This window comes from Haemaphysalis longicornis, unplaced genomic scaffold (assembly GCF_048455015.1).
Source record: "Haemaphysalis longicornis isolate Haplotype H1 unplaced genomic scaffold, Haemaphysalis longicornis Haplotype H1 scaffold_12, whole genome shotgun sequence".
Classification (NCBI taxonomy): Eukaryota; Metazoa; Arthropoda; class Arachnida; order Ixodida; family Ixodidae; genus Haemaphysalis; species Haemaphysalis longicornis.
The window spans coordinates 73,259,329-73,274,293 of record NW_027526225.1 but is presented as its reverse complement, the minus strand read 5'-3'; the positions used below and the strand labels follow the sequence as shown (position 1 = coordinate 73,274,293).

Sequence of the window (14,965 nt, the reverse complement as noted above, 5' to 3'; positions counted from 1 at the left end):
ACCACAAATTGAATTTTAGCTCAGTATCTTTCGATCTATCTCTCTTATCTAGTTTTTTATTCAATCTATATCTGTCACTTCTGTCACTTCATGTTAGATTACCTTGCAGTTTGAGTATATACTCTTTTTTATCGCTTCATTTGTCCATTTATTCACTTGCAGTTTGAATGCAATATGCTTTTAGGTTGCAGCATTATTCGTGTACCACATATACGTGTTGTTTCTCAGCTCTTGTGTTGCTTTTTGCGCGTTTTCCCCAATGACAGAGCAATGAGATCGACCTTATGTGCGCCACTTTGGAGCATGCGGTGGGCTCCTTCGGTGGCTTCTGCTGTGGCACCAGGTTTGTGGTGCACCACCAGGTGTGTGAAAGCTTGAATGAGGGAGGAGGAAAACCTGCCTGTATTCCTATTTTCCTGCTTTCATATTCAGAAAGGAAGTATTGAAGCTGACGAGGCATAAGTAAGGTTGTTACATCTTGTGATTCATTGCTTACCAGACCCACCAGAAATAAAGTTTAATCAAAGTATATTTTATTCACACTGCAGGAGAGCACAGATGATAAATTTCAACATAAAATACTGACACGGGACATTTCAAGGGTATGAAGCGGTTGTTTTATTACAGTCTAGGTTCCTTTCTTAATGCGCCTCGGTGATGTTTTAGTGCTTCAGTGATTCTTTGAAGATGAATGCCTATTTGTAATGCAGATTTTTTAGGTTCCGAGCACTAGTATGATTGACTCCAAGAAATCTGTGCACGTACTTTGAATCTCAGCGCAGGGGCCCAACCACAAAGTGACCAATGCTCGCGGGTGTATATTGAACAACGCTTTTAAACGGCTAGTCAATTCAACCGTTTCATTCAGTAAATAAGTTTAATCAATCAAACAGTCAATAAGTTAGTGTGGGAGCACTAGACTTTCCGCCAACGAGATATCTCTGTGCGTTCTCTGGCATCTGACCGTACACCGAAAGCAAGTAAGGGTTACATATCTACGTAGAGAATGTACGGCAGAAATGCATTGGATAAATGCTGTAAACAAGGAATTCATGTGGCGTCTCATGCACACAAGTTAAATATACCAAGCCAGAATCAATTGGGCATGATTATTGACGCCTGATTAAAGCTTAAATTCAGAATGACTCAGCAGGCAATGGAACGAAAGATGATAGGTGTGACATTAAGGGACAAGAAGAGAACGGAGTGGGTCAGAAAAAAACGCCTGTTACGGTCATATTCGTAGAAATTAAGAAGAAGGAATGGGAGTGGGCAGGGAATGTAATGCGAAGGCAAGATAACCGTTGGTCATTACGGGTAGCAGAGTTGATCCCTAGATAAGGCAAGCGGGGCAGGGCGTGACAGAAAGTTTGATAGCTAGATGAGACCAAGATGTTTTCAGGGGTAAATTGATCGAGTTAGCACATGACCGGGATAATTGGAGATCTATGGGAGAGGCCCTTGCCCTACAGTGGGCGCAGATAGGCTGGTGATGATGATGTTGGAACACGCAGACATATCAAATCTTGCTGGCTTCCGCATATAGAACGAACCTGAATAAGATGGTCCCATAATTTTTTTCTTGTATGTTAAGTTTAGAAAAAGACTTCATAAAGCCTATTTTGTATACTTATCTATAGGATTAAAGCAAAGGTCATTGGTGAGAGTGTTAATGCTAGGTATCAGTACTTGACTATGCGTGTTTCACCTATGCCAGCTCATTGGCTACTTAACATGGTGATTTTGATTTTGGTGCGCTTGAAAGCATTTGCAATGTTGGGGCGCCACGACAATCACACATTAAAATTGTGTTGGAGTGATTACTCCTTTTTACCCTGTTTACCCTTACCTAGGGATTATTTTTGCTAAGCTGGTAGGAGTAAATCCCGCGCTATGCCCTATATCACGTCAGTTGTTTTTTGTTATGAATGCATTGCTCCAATTTAAGATAAGAATAACCTTAAAGTTTGTTTGTATAACCTCAACAATATGTCTGCATCTACATACTTGCCTTTTTCGCAACATTGAATGCGCATACCCAGTCACTGTGCAGTCCTTTTTTTGAAATTAGCACATCGACGTATTGGCAGTGAGTGTTGACTCTAGTTTTTTTTTTTGGGGTGGGGGGCGGTGTTTGAATTTTCACCTGCAGCAACTAGCCGGCCAGGGCTACTACTTCTCGACATCACTTCCGCCACTACAGGCATCCGTCTCCCTGCAGGCCATCGACTACCTGTCCTCTCACCCTGGTAATTATGACAATTATTGCTCACCTAACGCCTGAAGCATTTTACAGAAATGGGACGTTTTTAGGCGAAAATGTACAGACCCTGCCAGTATGCATGCTCTGATTCGTCTGTGAATGATTCCTGGAGATTCTGAGGTGTGAGTTTTGAAAGATTGGTGAATTGCCGTGTGGTGACTGCAGCTTAACCTCTAAGAGGGTTCCATGATAGGAAAGAAAACAGAAAATGTAGATTTGGGTGAAACGAAGGAATTCATTTTGTGGCATAGGAATTTCCGACGCGTACATGTCTCCTGTGAAGCGCCCTTGGTTGCGACTCATTACAAATGCTCCACGGAGACTCCACCAAACATGGACCGCCGACTTCTTTCGCTCGGCCATTTGTGTTAATACTTAATTTGAGTGTAGATGGCGATTCAATGTGAAAAACAAAAAAATGGAATAAAACTGCAACTTGACTGCGCTGATAAGCCGAAGAAAAAATTAAGAAGACAAGTAAGCAAATATTTAGGTTACTTTGATACTAGTGGTGCCAGTGCATACTCAAGTTTTTTACAAGTTTGTATTACAAAATAGTGGCGTTAGATACAGAGTGCTTCTAAGCAACAGAATTTCGTTCTCTCAACGATCAGTGCAATAAATTTCTTGTTGATCATTTTCATGTTAAAAACTGGGTTCCTCTGTTACTTTTTTTATTAAAATGCATTTTCTAGCTTCTGTGCTTGACTCCTGAGGTGCAAGGATGTTTAAGGTTTTGGTACACATTCACAGCCGTGTACCTTATTTCCGTTCTTGTAACAAAACCATCTTTCTAGAATTATTTCATGCTTGAAATAGGGGTGTGCTCGGTTTGATTGGAAGAGCATCGTATAAAAGACATCAATTTTTAGGACATTTTGCTTGCGATAGCAGGGATGATGCTGAGAATGATGGTACACCAGCAGTCGAGACAACATGATAAATTAACCTGATATAGTTGTATTAAACGCTGACTTTATTAGAAACGGTTGTTTCTTAAAGGCGGTGATAATTTGTTATTTTTGCGCTGCCGCAAGTACCGCAAAAATTTTCGTGTAAAGCGAGTGTTCCACTAACATGGTCCTGTTATACCGAAGGTTTAGTGTATGGTATTTTGTGCGCTGTGGTGGAGTTGATCTGAAGCACAGGATTTCGGCCTGGACACTCTTGAAGTATTCTCGGCCCGTGTCACCTTTTCTCAGTAAACATATTGCGGTCATTTTCCTGTTTTTCGCTAATAGAGCTACTTACCCGGCTGAGAAGAAACTGCGTCGCAATTCACGAAAAGCTGCAAAGGTAAGTTGTTATTGCATATTGTGCAGTCCGCATCATTGAATTCGCTTCTACACTTCACGCACCACTCGGGTACACTGTAGAACTCGGTACGTGGCCGTGCCATGGCCTGCTCAAAGGTGTAACCTAGCTGTCGCGAGATTGTTGTAGAGAAGTTGTTTATGGCTAGTGTTTTGTGGATAGTTTCTGCACGTAAGCAAAACAGGTAGAGTAGCGTCACCCGCCTTACTTTCGGTGACGCCATGAGGTCCATCAGCGCAGAACTACACGATTGTCGTGACCGAGATTCTTTAAAACAAGATCACGACATGTCGTTTTCCTGAAAATACCATGTATCTAAAGCTCTGAAATCTTCTGATTGGACGAATGAGGAGGCAGCAACAAAGGGAAGGGTTCGACGCAGTCGCTAGGCAATGCCAAGTAGCGTTGACCATGCGCAGAGCCACCGGTCTGTGGCCAGTGGATGTGGGCCCTATTCTTCCTTCCTGCTCTTTTTTGTCGTTACTTTTCGTTCTTTCCCTTCTTTCTACCTAGATTTTTTCTACATTTTTTCTACCTAGTCTGCGTTCCCCACTGCTGGATGCATGCGCCAGACCAAATTCAATGGTTGAATCTTTCTCTAGTTTTGTTAATTCTCCATTACAGAAAAGCGGAGATGTTGGCTCGCTTCAGCTGTGTTTATTGCAGTAAGGGCTTAGTGTAAACGTTTAGCCCCCTGTTTTCGCCTAAAACTTGATATAACACGATATGTTCAGTTTTACCTGGAGTAATAACAACATGATACAACTGGTTTCTTTTCATACGTTTGCAATTCACAAACGTGTTCTTCGTCAGGAAGTATGGCTCTCGGTGAAGCAAGAGTCTCGTGGAAAGTTGATATTACACAAAGTAGACAATATCTGGGCAATCATCTAGAAAGATATCTAAAATTAAATCGTATCAATACGTTAGGTGTAAACACCTTTTCTGTTCGGATGGAAGCCTACGAGAACTTAATTACCAACAGCTTATATGAGGCCACGGCCAGGCAAGGACCAGCTGTTCCGTGTAAGGTCAGCTGTGGTCAGCCTCATATTTACTTCTAGGAATTGCTTGTGAGTGCCATTTGATGATAAAGGCATGAAAAGTGTTACCAAAACGCGCTCTTTCTGTATGAAATAAAATGGAGCTCGTTGCACTGTAGCCTCATCCCGCAAAATACATTCACAGTTGCACATGAGGGTGTTATTCGTACAAAAAGCGCACATTTCATTTCTTCTCAAGGAAAAAGCAGTGGGATTGCTTATACCAATTATACACTGTGAAATTACTAGGTCCTCCTCTGAGAAGCGTCCTTGAAATGTGCCACAGGCACCATCTAAAAACAATCCACATCCAGAAAACCTCTCTCTAAACAATATTGTGCATACAGAGCGCTTAAAAACAAAAAAATAAATTAAGAGAGCACTAATATGTTGACAGCCGTGGTAAAGCTGTACTGAATCTCAATGTGGCACTGAACCGTGGAACCGATCAGCAGGGTCATTTCAGCAGAATTCGCCATAAAATGCGCATACCTTGAAAGCGTTGACCTGGATACTGCAACGTTTCCGAGTCTTTTTTTGTGCAATATAACACGATGAAAACGACCAGCTTTAAATAAATGCATGCTTTTGCCAATTTTCCCCTACACCTTTTTACCTTTGTTTCAAGAATGCCTGAAAACAACTAGTAAACAGATGCACCTCATTTGTTTTATTCATGACATGCACCTTTTCGTGCACTGTGCATGTCGTCATGTGACTGTCAACCATGCAGTCGTGCTTCTGTATTTGTTTCGAGTCCAGCAACGTTGCTGAGAATTTCGACAACGCTCAGTTCATCAATGCTTTGTGGTAAATGCGCAGCAATTTCTAGCTTTCATCCGAGAATACCACCAGTGTAGAAAATTCTCAATGCTAACGAAAGCAATCGACGTATTTTATTAAGCTTGGAGAAAAAATTTGGGGGAAATGCTCCTAAAGCAATGAACGTCATGCAAACAGCCGGATACTGAGTACAGAAGAAGGCGTCAGTAGAGGAAATGAACAAACAAAAAGGGTTATGTGCATGTCCACTCAAAAAACTGGACACATCCGGAGTTTCTAGTTATATGTGAATTGAAATATAATTATTTCGAGTATCCATATGTGCCAAAATAATATTCAGTTCAAACAAAAACTAATGTTTACGTATTTGCATAAGTATTATATTAAGTGGAACTTTTTGTTTACAACGGGGAAATGCAATTTGGAATACTTTTGAGTTGATTAACGCATTCAAACTCTACAAGATATGCTGTTTTCTCACAGCGTAAAACTAGGTTAATATATACATAAAACCTTATTATAGCTAAATTTACAGCTATTCTTAGGCCACTGTCCTCTGGCCTGTAAAATGGCTGCGCTGGTCGCAGCGTCACAATTTTCCTTTTAAAACTTCGAATCCTGATTACTTACAGGGATAATGGTACTGCAAATTACAGCGCGTATAGAGCCGATTTTGCAGTCAAAAGTAGCACCATCTGATTTTAAACGATCTGTGACTGCGCAAATTAGCAATGTTTTCCCCTCCGGTGTTCCTCGGTTGGCCCTTGCCAATTTCCTTGATCCATCGCCTTCGATAATCCATCGAGATGCTAGAATTCATCTATAAATTCCTCCGAATTTGTCCTGCAAGGATCAAAGTGCAATTTGTGAAATCTCTGTCTAACAAAAATTTTCATCCGCCGTGATTGCCTCACCGAAGTTCTACAGCCGGAGGGGTCTGCTCAGAATGGTGGTCGCTTGTGCCTCCGGTGGGGTTCCGGAGATATTTTTGTTCATGCATCTTTTTCGCGTTCTACCTTCCACGGTCTGAATTTTTATGATTTTTTGTAATACGTCTGAGCTTTAATTTCAGATGCACAGCACAGAAATAGGGTGCATTGAGCTGTTCAACTCATGTGGGACTAGCGCTAAACGAGATTGAACAGTGTAGAGGAACTCACACGTGCTAGCATGAACAGGTTACCCATCTCTTAAACCTGCATGCTTTTCAGTGTACTTACAACGCGACATTCTTTCTCAGCAAAATTTCGGAATGATCGTGGTATTAGTCACAAGGCCGAGCAGCAACCAACCTCAAAACTGCAGAAGAAGGGTAGGTGGTTTCACAGCCTATTTCTGGCTTCGAGGGATCTTTATGGCCAGCATGGTCGAGAACCTCTCTTAAGCTGTATAAGGAAGTACATCATCTTATAAAACAAAATTATAATAAGCCCCAAAATCTGCTCAGTATCCTTTGAAAGTATGTGCTCAGTATCTTTTGAAAGCAATTGCTTTCAAAACCTCCCTTAGGACGAAGGCCTTAAGTAACTGAAACTACCACGTAAGTGTTCAACCTGCCTTTGCTCTCGCTAAAATTTGACAGTTATGTGGCTCCTCGTAAAATACTTCCTTATGCGTTGCCATTTGTATCTGTGGTCTAATTAAAATGTATACAATTTGCTTTGCCTTACACCCGCAAAAACTAGCATAGGCTCCAATGGTGCACGTGGGAGCAGTGAAGTGCTACTAGCACTTGACGCGGTGGCTCAGTGGCTAAAGATTGCGCTGCTGAGCACGAGGTAGCGGTTTCGATTCCCGGCCGCGGCGGCCGCTTTTCTGATGAAGGCGAAAAGCAAAAACGCCCGTGTGCACGAGATTTCCGTGCACTTTAAAGATCCCCAGGCGTTCAAAATTAATCCGGAGCCTTCCACTGCGGCGCGCCTCATCGCCTGCGTTGCGCAGGCGCGTTAAACCCTACAACCAATCAGTGTCCTTAGTTCTAAAGATGAATTTTTCTCTCCATTCTTTCTTTTGACAGGATTCCACAGCTCCGGCTGGGCGGCAACGCTGTGTCGCCTGTGAAGCACCTCTACATCGCTGGTGATCGACCAAAGCAGGACTGCGCGCAGCTTCTCGATGAAGTCGTTCAAAAGGTGTAGTACTGCGTCAGTCACGTGATTTTCCATTTTTTTCTGGGAGCTTCAAAATTGACCACACACAATTGAACAACGTACTAGTGTACCGAAAACTAAACAGCCGTCACCATGCTACAAACCAGATGATACAACGTACCTCAAAACTTCTGCCTGGGGTTTCAAACGTACGCGAAATTGAGCCTATTCGCACTGAGGTTGAACACAGCTGGAACACTGCAGACTGCCGAAGCATTGCCAGTGTGGATGCCGTTTTCCATCTACTGTTCGTTCCTGTTGCGCACGACGCAAAACGACCACTGACAACTGTAAAAATAGGAATAGGGCTGGTTGCTTGGCAGCAAGCAGTGGCATGGTTCCCTCTACGAATTTTACCGAGGAATGTATAATCTGTGGCTCTAACAGGATAACTCGTTCCTTTGGTGCCTCAAAACATCGTCGCCATGGTCATAGCTTAGCGTGAAACACGTGATTAACTTTGTTTAGATAGCTCGCATTTTCTTACCGATGCGTTCATTCATGTGCCCTTTTGGGAAGGTCACAGGGTGTTTTCTTCATGGTAGCCTTGTTGTTATTTAACAACAGAAGTTAACTACACGAGATGACGGTACCCTACGCCTGCCCATACATGCTTTACTAAATACTAAACCATCAATACCAAATATCTGCACAGGAGTCGTGACCCTAGTGCCTTTCAGTTTACGAAGGCGTATTATACGCTTGCCAAACAGCCTGTGCTACAGAGGTTTCTGTGTTTCTTCGGAAAAACAAGTATTCTTTACGTATCCACGCTGTGGACACAGCGCTGCATCCTTGTCAATATTCATGTAGTTTTGGCGAATGTAGATTTTGAGCTGGAAATAAACAGATCCGAGCATGTGCCTGTCTTGTTTTCTTTCTTGTCTCACTTTTATGTAACCCATTTTTTAAATCTCGGCACCAATCAGCTCACCCACGACCGCGTTTTCCTCGACATAACCGTTTAACAAATAACATAATAAAATGCATATCACGGCATATCAAGCAGTCCTGTCTTAAAATATTGAAGTATACCTGAAGAATATTGCAGTAAAAAACGTGGAACGGGCGATTACCCATCCAGCACGGGAAAAGATGAATAGTTTCTACAGCATGCCCGTTGTTAAGCACATTAGAGCAGAGCGTGTCCCACAAATGGCTGAATTTTGTTTATTTCTTCCATAATTCCTGGACAATCTCGTACATAAAGCAGTATGATTAGGTTTCGAAATGCTAATCATACTGCTTTATGTACGAGATTGTCCAGGAATTATGGAAGAAATAAACAAAATTCAGCCAGTTGTGGGACACGCTCTGCTCTAATGTGCTTAACAACGGGCATGCTGTAGAAACTATTCATATCTGGATGGGTAATCGCCCGTTCCACGTTGTTTACTGCAATATTCTTCAGGTATACTTCAATATTTTTAGACAAGACTGCTTGATGTGCCGTGATATGCATTTTATTATGTTATTTGTTAAACGGTTATGGCGAGGAAAACGGTGAGGCAGGTGTAATACACCTGCCTCACTTTGCAAACGGAGCACGACGCCAAAGCAGCTTATAATGGCACGTCATACTTGACGCCAACGACTGGCTCTTCGCGTTTCATGCTTTCTGTTCGCGCTGCCACTGGAACACCGACCGGAACTTCTAAAAAGAAGCAAAGCACACATTTTTTTCCGCTTTTTCTGACCTTCCCCAAAATTTGAATATCAAGGCAAACACGCGGTGCAGTCTACAGCTCGGCGCAGCTATTCGTGAACCGCTACGTTTTTCTCACGGAAAAATTAAGGAGGGACGTTTGACTACATATGAAACTTCTCGAGTTCAGCTTCTATCTGCTTGCTTTTGCACAGAGCGTTGGTAAGAAGCTTAGCAAGCGGCATTTTGTTTTGCAAACAAATCTCTCTGTTCCGGGAATTTTTAAAACTTGAAAACAAGCCCCAATAACTAACAGTGCAGCTGTAACACAAACATTTTTGTTGTTTGTAAAGTAAGGCCCAAGAAGCTCAGTTTAACACTGTCACCCCGCTAGTTGCGATGCACGAATTTAGCTAGATGTGAGATGATGCCTGCACTATGGGCGCGTTAATAATGTCTTTCGCCACCTCACTTAGTATGAAGGCCTTAAATAACTGAAACTACCACGTAAGTCATCAAACCTGCCTTGAATCTCGCTAAAATTTGACAAATATGTAGCTACACGTAAAATACTACCTTGCGAACGTTCGCATTTGTATCTGTTGTCTCATTAAAATCTAGACATTTTACGTTGCCTTTCGTCCGCAAAAAGATAGCAGTGAAATGGTGCTACCCTTTCAGGGCATCCAAAAATGCTGTTCTGCGTAATGTTAAGGGGGATTCGTACGGGGAATGGAATCAATACGCTTCGTCCCCACGTCGCATATCACATGACCGCACGTCACGCCTCCTTGCTTAAACATGGGAAGCAGCCGACGCAAGTGCACGCGGTGGTCTTTAAGGACCGGCGCTGCTGGGATCGTGAACAATTTATCGAAGTTACACAGGTGATCCCCGCCATGTCAGAGAATTCTTTCCTTTTGTCGGAATGCTTCTCGCCGGTCTTTCACCTCCGCTGAAAAAAAATCGCTCTTATGTGAGTATAGTGATATGCGGTACGGTGACTTGGCGTGTCTGCAGCAGCCACCGAATGCTAGAAACTTCGTCCCGGCCTGCTTACCGTATCAGTCATCCACGGAAACTTAGATAAGAGTGAGTTACGAAAAGAGATGGAAGCAAGTTGCTTGACGGGCGGCAAACATTTCGCGAGGAGTGAAAAATCCCCGCCGAGTCAGCGCCTCATCCCAGCAACGCTGCTCTAGAGGCACCACTGCCCGCGCATCTGCCGGCTGCCACTCATGTTTACGCACGGGGGCGTGTCGTGTGGTCACATCACAGCTGGCGCTGCTCTGTGCCCGTCGCGTCGCGTTCATATTTGTTCGTATTTCTGTTCCCAGCCGGGCTGGAGCGGCGGCACGCGCTGTGTGCGCGCTCACGCCGCCGCTCCAGCGTGGCCGTGGCTCTGTTTGCGAAGTTATTTAGAAAATGGTTGTTTTTCGTGTCCGCTATTAAAAATATCCAGAAAATTTCGAGCATACCCACTTAGGGAGATTAGCCAAGAATGCCGAGCATACCAGACTTAAGCATTGTAGCCCTTCCCCTCTGCAGGGCTGTATGCCCTGATGGTAAAAGAAATAAAAAAATTAAATAAATAATAACATAAATAAATAAATACCCACTTAGAACGATTGGCCATGACTGGCGAAAAAATAGCAAATCCAAAATCGCCGTACATTTTGCAACACTTGCTCGGAACGAGAAAGACACGTCATAGCGTACGTCTCTCCAAGGAGATTTTCAATGATTATCACTTCCGAATAAATAAAGGAAGCTCACAACCCGCCGCGGTGGCTCAGGGCCTAAGGCGTTGCGCTGCTGAGCACGAGGTCGCGGGTTTGATTCCCATCCGCAGCGGTCGCTTTTCTGATGGAGGCGGAAAGCAAAAATGCCCGTGTGTACGAGATATCGACGCACGTTAAAGATCCCCAGGGGGACAAAAATTATCAGAAGCCCTCCACTACGGCGCACCTCATCGCCTGCGTTGCGTCGGCGCGTTAAATCCTTCAATCAATCAATGAATCAATCAATCAATCAGAGGAAGCTCACACTTATAGCAACAATTTTGGAGTAAAGGTCGTTGCCGCAGCCAACAAGCAAATCAACTGCATTAGTCGACCTGAACCGTCGTTATGGCCGTGAAGGTAGCGCACAGCTTCGCTACCTTGAAATCTTACGCGTAAGTTTTAGCTGCAGAATTTGTATGTAATATTCTATGTTATCATCGCGAAGTGCTTGGTACAAAGCCCTGGGCGTTCAGGTTCCGTGTCATTAATTCGGTTGTTCAACTAGTGCTTCCCGGAGGGTCGCTCCTTATTCTGCATCATAATGCCAGTTTATTGCTGCAATTATTCAGCTCATTGAAAGTTGAGGAACTTAACTATAGCATGATACTGTTGTATTTGCTTCTGATTGGCTCATAGAGCGGCAAATAAACACGACACGCGCACACAGTGCGCATTCTCACGCTACTGCTCAGCGAAGCATCGGCTCTACAAGCGCGACGCTTGTATGGCCGATCTCCAGTAGAGTAGATCCTTGAAAGCGATTTTCGCATGCGGAGGCATTTCGGTATGCCTAGTCGAGAAAACACATGGAAGGGAGGACGCACTCAAAATACGGCCATCAGACGTTTTGGTCCGGCCTCGCATAGTCCTGTACGGGAAAACACGGCCTGTCCGTTACGGGAAACCTTGAACTCGTTCGGTCTTTACATGGGTGAAACAAATGTGCAAAAATGGAATTGTTCAGTATCTTTTAACGGAAAATAAGGGCGGTACGACCGACTTAATGCAAAGGTTTAGTTCCGCTGCTTTATCACGGGAACAGGTTAAGCACCAGGCAACTCAGGAGGAGGAATGACAGGCACCTTCCTGTCTGTTTTCTTTCCTCCACCAACTAGCTCCCATCGACACATTACCTCAGTCATCTGGTTTAGTTCGATTTTCACTGTGATCTTGCTTTGTTCGCTGCCGCTGAGAGGTCAGCTTCCATCCCCTTTTAAGTGCGAATGCACTTCTTAAGCGAGCCTGAATCGTCCGCCGCCGTAGTCCGCATAGCAACAGCTGCGGGTGCGCGCGCTCCTCGTCTTCCTTAGCAACGGGGGGAGATGGGCGCGCGCTGCCTGGCCGCTGACATGGCACATACCCACGTGGGGGATTGGCCAGGAATCGGGCGTGAGAAGGGCTAATGCACCCGCTTAAAGGAGTACTGACACGAAATTTCAAAGATGGGCGCGCGCTGCCTGGCCGCTGACATGGCACATACCCACGTGGGGGATTGGCCAGGAATCGGGCGTGAGAAGGGCTAATGCACCCGCTTAAAGGAGTACTGACACGAAATTTTAAAGCTGAGATCCGCTCTAGCAATCAAGTACAACGACAACACAAATAGGTGTCTGTGAATAAATGCATCTTTATTTCTTTGTAGTTGTGTGTGTGTGTGTGTGTGATCTCTCTTTCGCGAACATTACCGAACCGCGCAAATTCAACTCGTGCATTCGCACTTTCACATTCTTCCCCTCGGGGAAATGCGGGGAATTTTTTTACCTGAAGTTCTCCAGCAGCTGCAGAACTCCGCCTCAGAATCCAGGCCGTGAAAGGACCCCTGCTTTGCTGAAGCTTTTCTGTCTTCCATGGTTGAAGCTCTGGGCAAGTGTATCGGCACGGCGCCTAGGGAACAAAAACTGAACTTTGCTAAGCATTTACTTAATGGCACAATTCAAGAAAAGGCTTGCTTTTCAAGTTGTGAAACATTTAATAAGGTAACGTTTACTTATGTTTCCACGGGTTGGCTGTTATACCTTAAAGCAGCAGCTGCACGTACTTAACTACTACATCAACTTTCTGTCGACAGATGGCAGGCTCGCCAGGTTTCCCGTTCTTGCCCCTGTTTGTCCACAATGCAGCCAGCCATCAGCGGGCCGGTTTTTGATACATAGGGCGTATGCAGGATTTTGCAACAAGCGTGTATCCAGTTACTATGATTCTCACTGTGTTCCAAATGTTCTTTCTCGCACGCAGGCATGGGAAGCTGGCCTAGCGCTAACACGGGCCCGGTACCTGGACGAGTGCGAGCACACCACGAAAGATGCGAGCATACGAATTGCCGTATCGGCCTCTCTGACCAGAGAGGACATTAAGCACGCTTGCGATGTCATCCGGCGAGTGACAGAGGCTGTGGTTGGGGATGTGTGACCTCACTTTCACTTCTTTGTGTCACCTACCGGCCGATCCATGTGGTGGAATCTCCGTCGAATGGATGCAGCCACACTGCCGACTTGTGTTTTTACCTCTTACTGCAAGGTTTCTAGGAAGCTATGGTTTTCTCACTGCTGTTTTGTCACCTGAACAGCATTATCTTCAGTTCTGGGAACAAGGGACTGTGGATGCATTTGCCTCTCCTGTTGTACGCTGTGTTTGACACTGGAGGCCGACTTAGACTTGGGGAACTGGCCGGTGGTGAGGACGTGTACAGGGACTTTCCCAGGCTTCGTCGAAACATCGAAGAATCTTATTTTTTTGCTGATCAGTGTTGGCAATCGTGAATTATGTTTCAAGGTTAGTTGTTTGAAAAAGTTTTGCCTATACAAGCTCCTCGCTTCAAAATCCTGTTATATTTTGGCCGGCTGGCTGAATCGAAGGACAGACAGAGGACACATTTCGGATTTAGGTTGTCCAAGAAACTTGTGGTTGTGAAATTAAAATGGGGCAAAATGCGCTGAGTCTACACTTTCAGCGTACAACGCGAACAGAACGCTATGTTCCTGTGACGGTGCGTGTTTCCATGAAGTCCTATGTGGAGTTGTGTGGGGGTATTTCTGTTGATAGTTAATAATTATAAAGAAAGCTGACGTACGAGGCAGGATTACAGGATTACAGATTACATAGTATTTACTGCGCGTAGTATTGAAGCACTACAGATTCTTGTACACCAGTAAAGGATCAATAATGCGCGCTGAAGAATCATGCACATGGTCTTTTACGCATTCCACTCGGATGAGAGCTTTCGCGGCTAGAGGCTGGATTCCCTATTTCTGTTCGTGGCCATGCAACTTGTTATGTGCAATAACAACTATAGTGAATGCGCAAAGCCATTTTTTTGTTATCTGCTTTGTTGCAGTCGTCTGGTTAATATCTGTTTATTTCCTGCTGTGGCTATCCTAAAATAAGTGGAATTAAATTGGCAGGCCGGTTTAAAACTTTTAGCCTTAAGAAACAATTTCATTATTCACGATAGGACAGAGAAAAGGCACTGACTTTTGATTCTGCAAACTATGGTTTTTGTTCTCTGAGTGTCTGTAACAATAGTGAAAAGCTAATAAATGATTGTAAAAGCTATGTTATTGTTGTGATTCGCCTGTCGTTGCAAAATTACAAACAGCGTTATTTTGGGGACACTGGTTATTGTGTTCTGTAGTATTCCTTAGGTGCTTCTGTGTGCGTAGACGGCGCTTTTTGGTCATTTGAACTTCATCTTTCTAAAAAATCGCGAATACAGAATGAACAAATTTATTTTGTTTTACTTCTCCAGAAGTAGACGTCCCCGGAAGGAATAAATATAATTTAAAGGGCCAAACCGATCACGCTACCGTACAAGCGGGGTTAACTCCTACCAGGCTCGGCGGTGTACCGGTAGGAGCCCTTTGCGAAAAAAGTGGCTCAGGTTCAACTTTGGTGAACCAAATTATCACGAGCAAAGCAAAGACCACGCACACAATGTTCAGTGGAAGTTTGCCTGCACACTAGCGTTTTTGCTTTTCACCTCCATC

At 44.2% G+C, this 14,965-nt stretch overlaps 1 protein-coding gene across 2 annotated transcripts in view; it reads left to right on the top strand.

Moving 5' to 3' along the window:
* LOC144162813 (serine palmitoyltransferase 1-like) overlaps nucleotides 1–14,510 on the top strand; it is a 55,473-nt gene extending 40,963 nt beyond the window's left edge. The window contains exons 8-12 of one of the 2 annotated variants that reach the window (XM_077693479.1): nucleotides 267–362; nucleotides 2,153–2,249; nucleotides 3,505–3,559; nucleotides 7,421–7,535; nucleotides 13,218–14,510. In XM_077693479.1, coding sequence (XP_077549605.1) covers nucleotides 267–362; nucleotides 2,153–2,249; nucleotides 3,505–3,559; nucleotides 7,421–7,535; nucleotides 13,218–13,391 — 537 coding nt within the window. In that variant the 3' untranslated portion in view covers nucleotides 13,392–14,510. The remainder of the gene's footprint in view (nucleotides 1–266; nucleotides 363–2,152; nucleotides 2,250–3,504; nucleotides 3,560–7,420; nucleotides 7,536–13,217) is intronic. The other variant, XR_013320774.1, reaches the window with a different exon arrangement.
* Nucleotides 14,511–14,965: the final 455 nt, after the last annotated feature.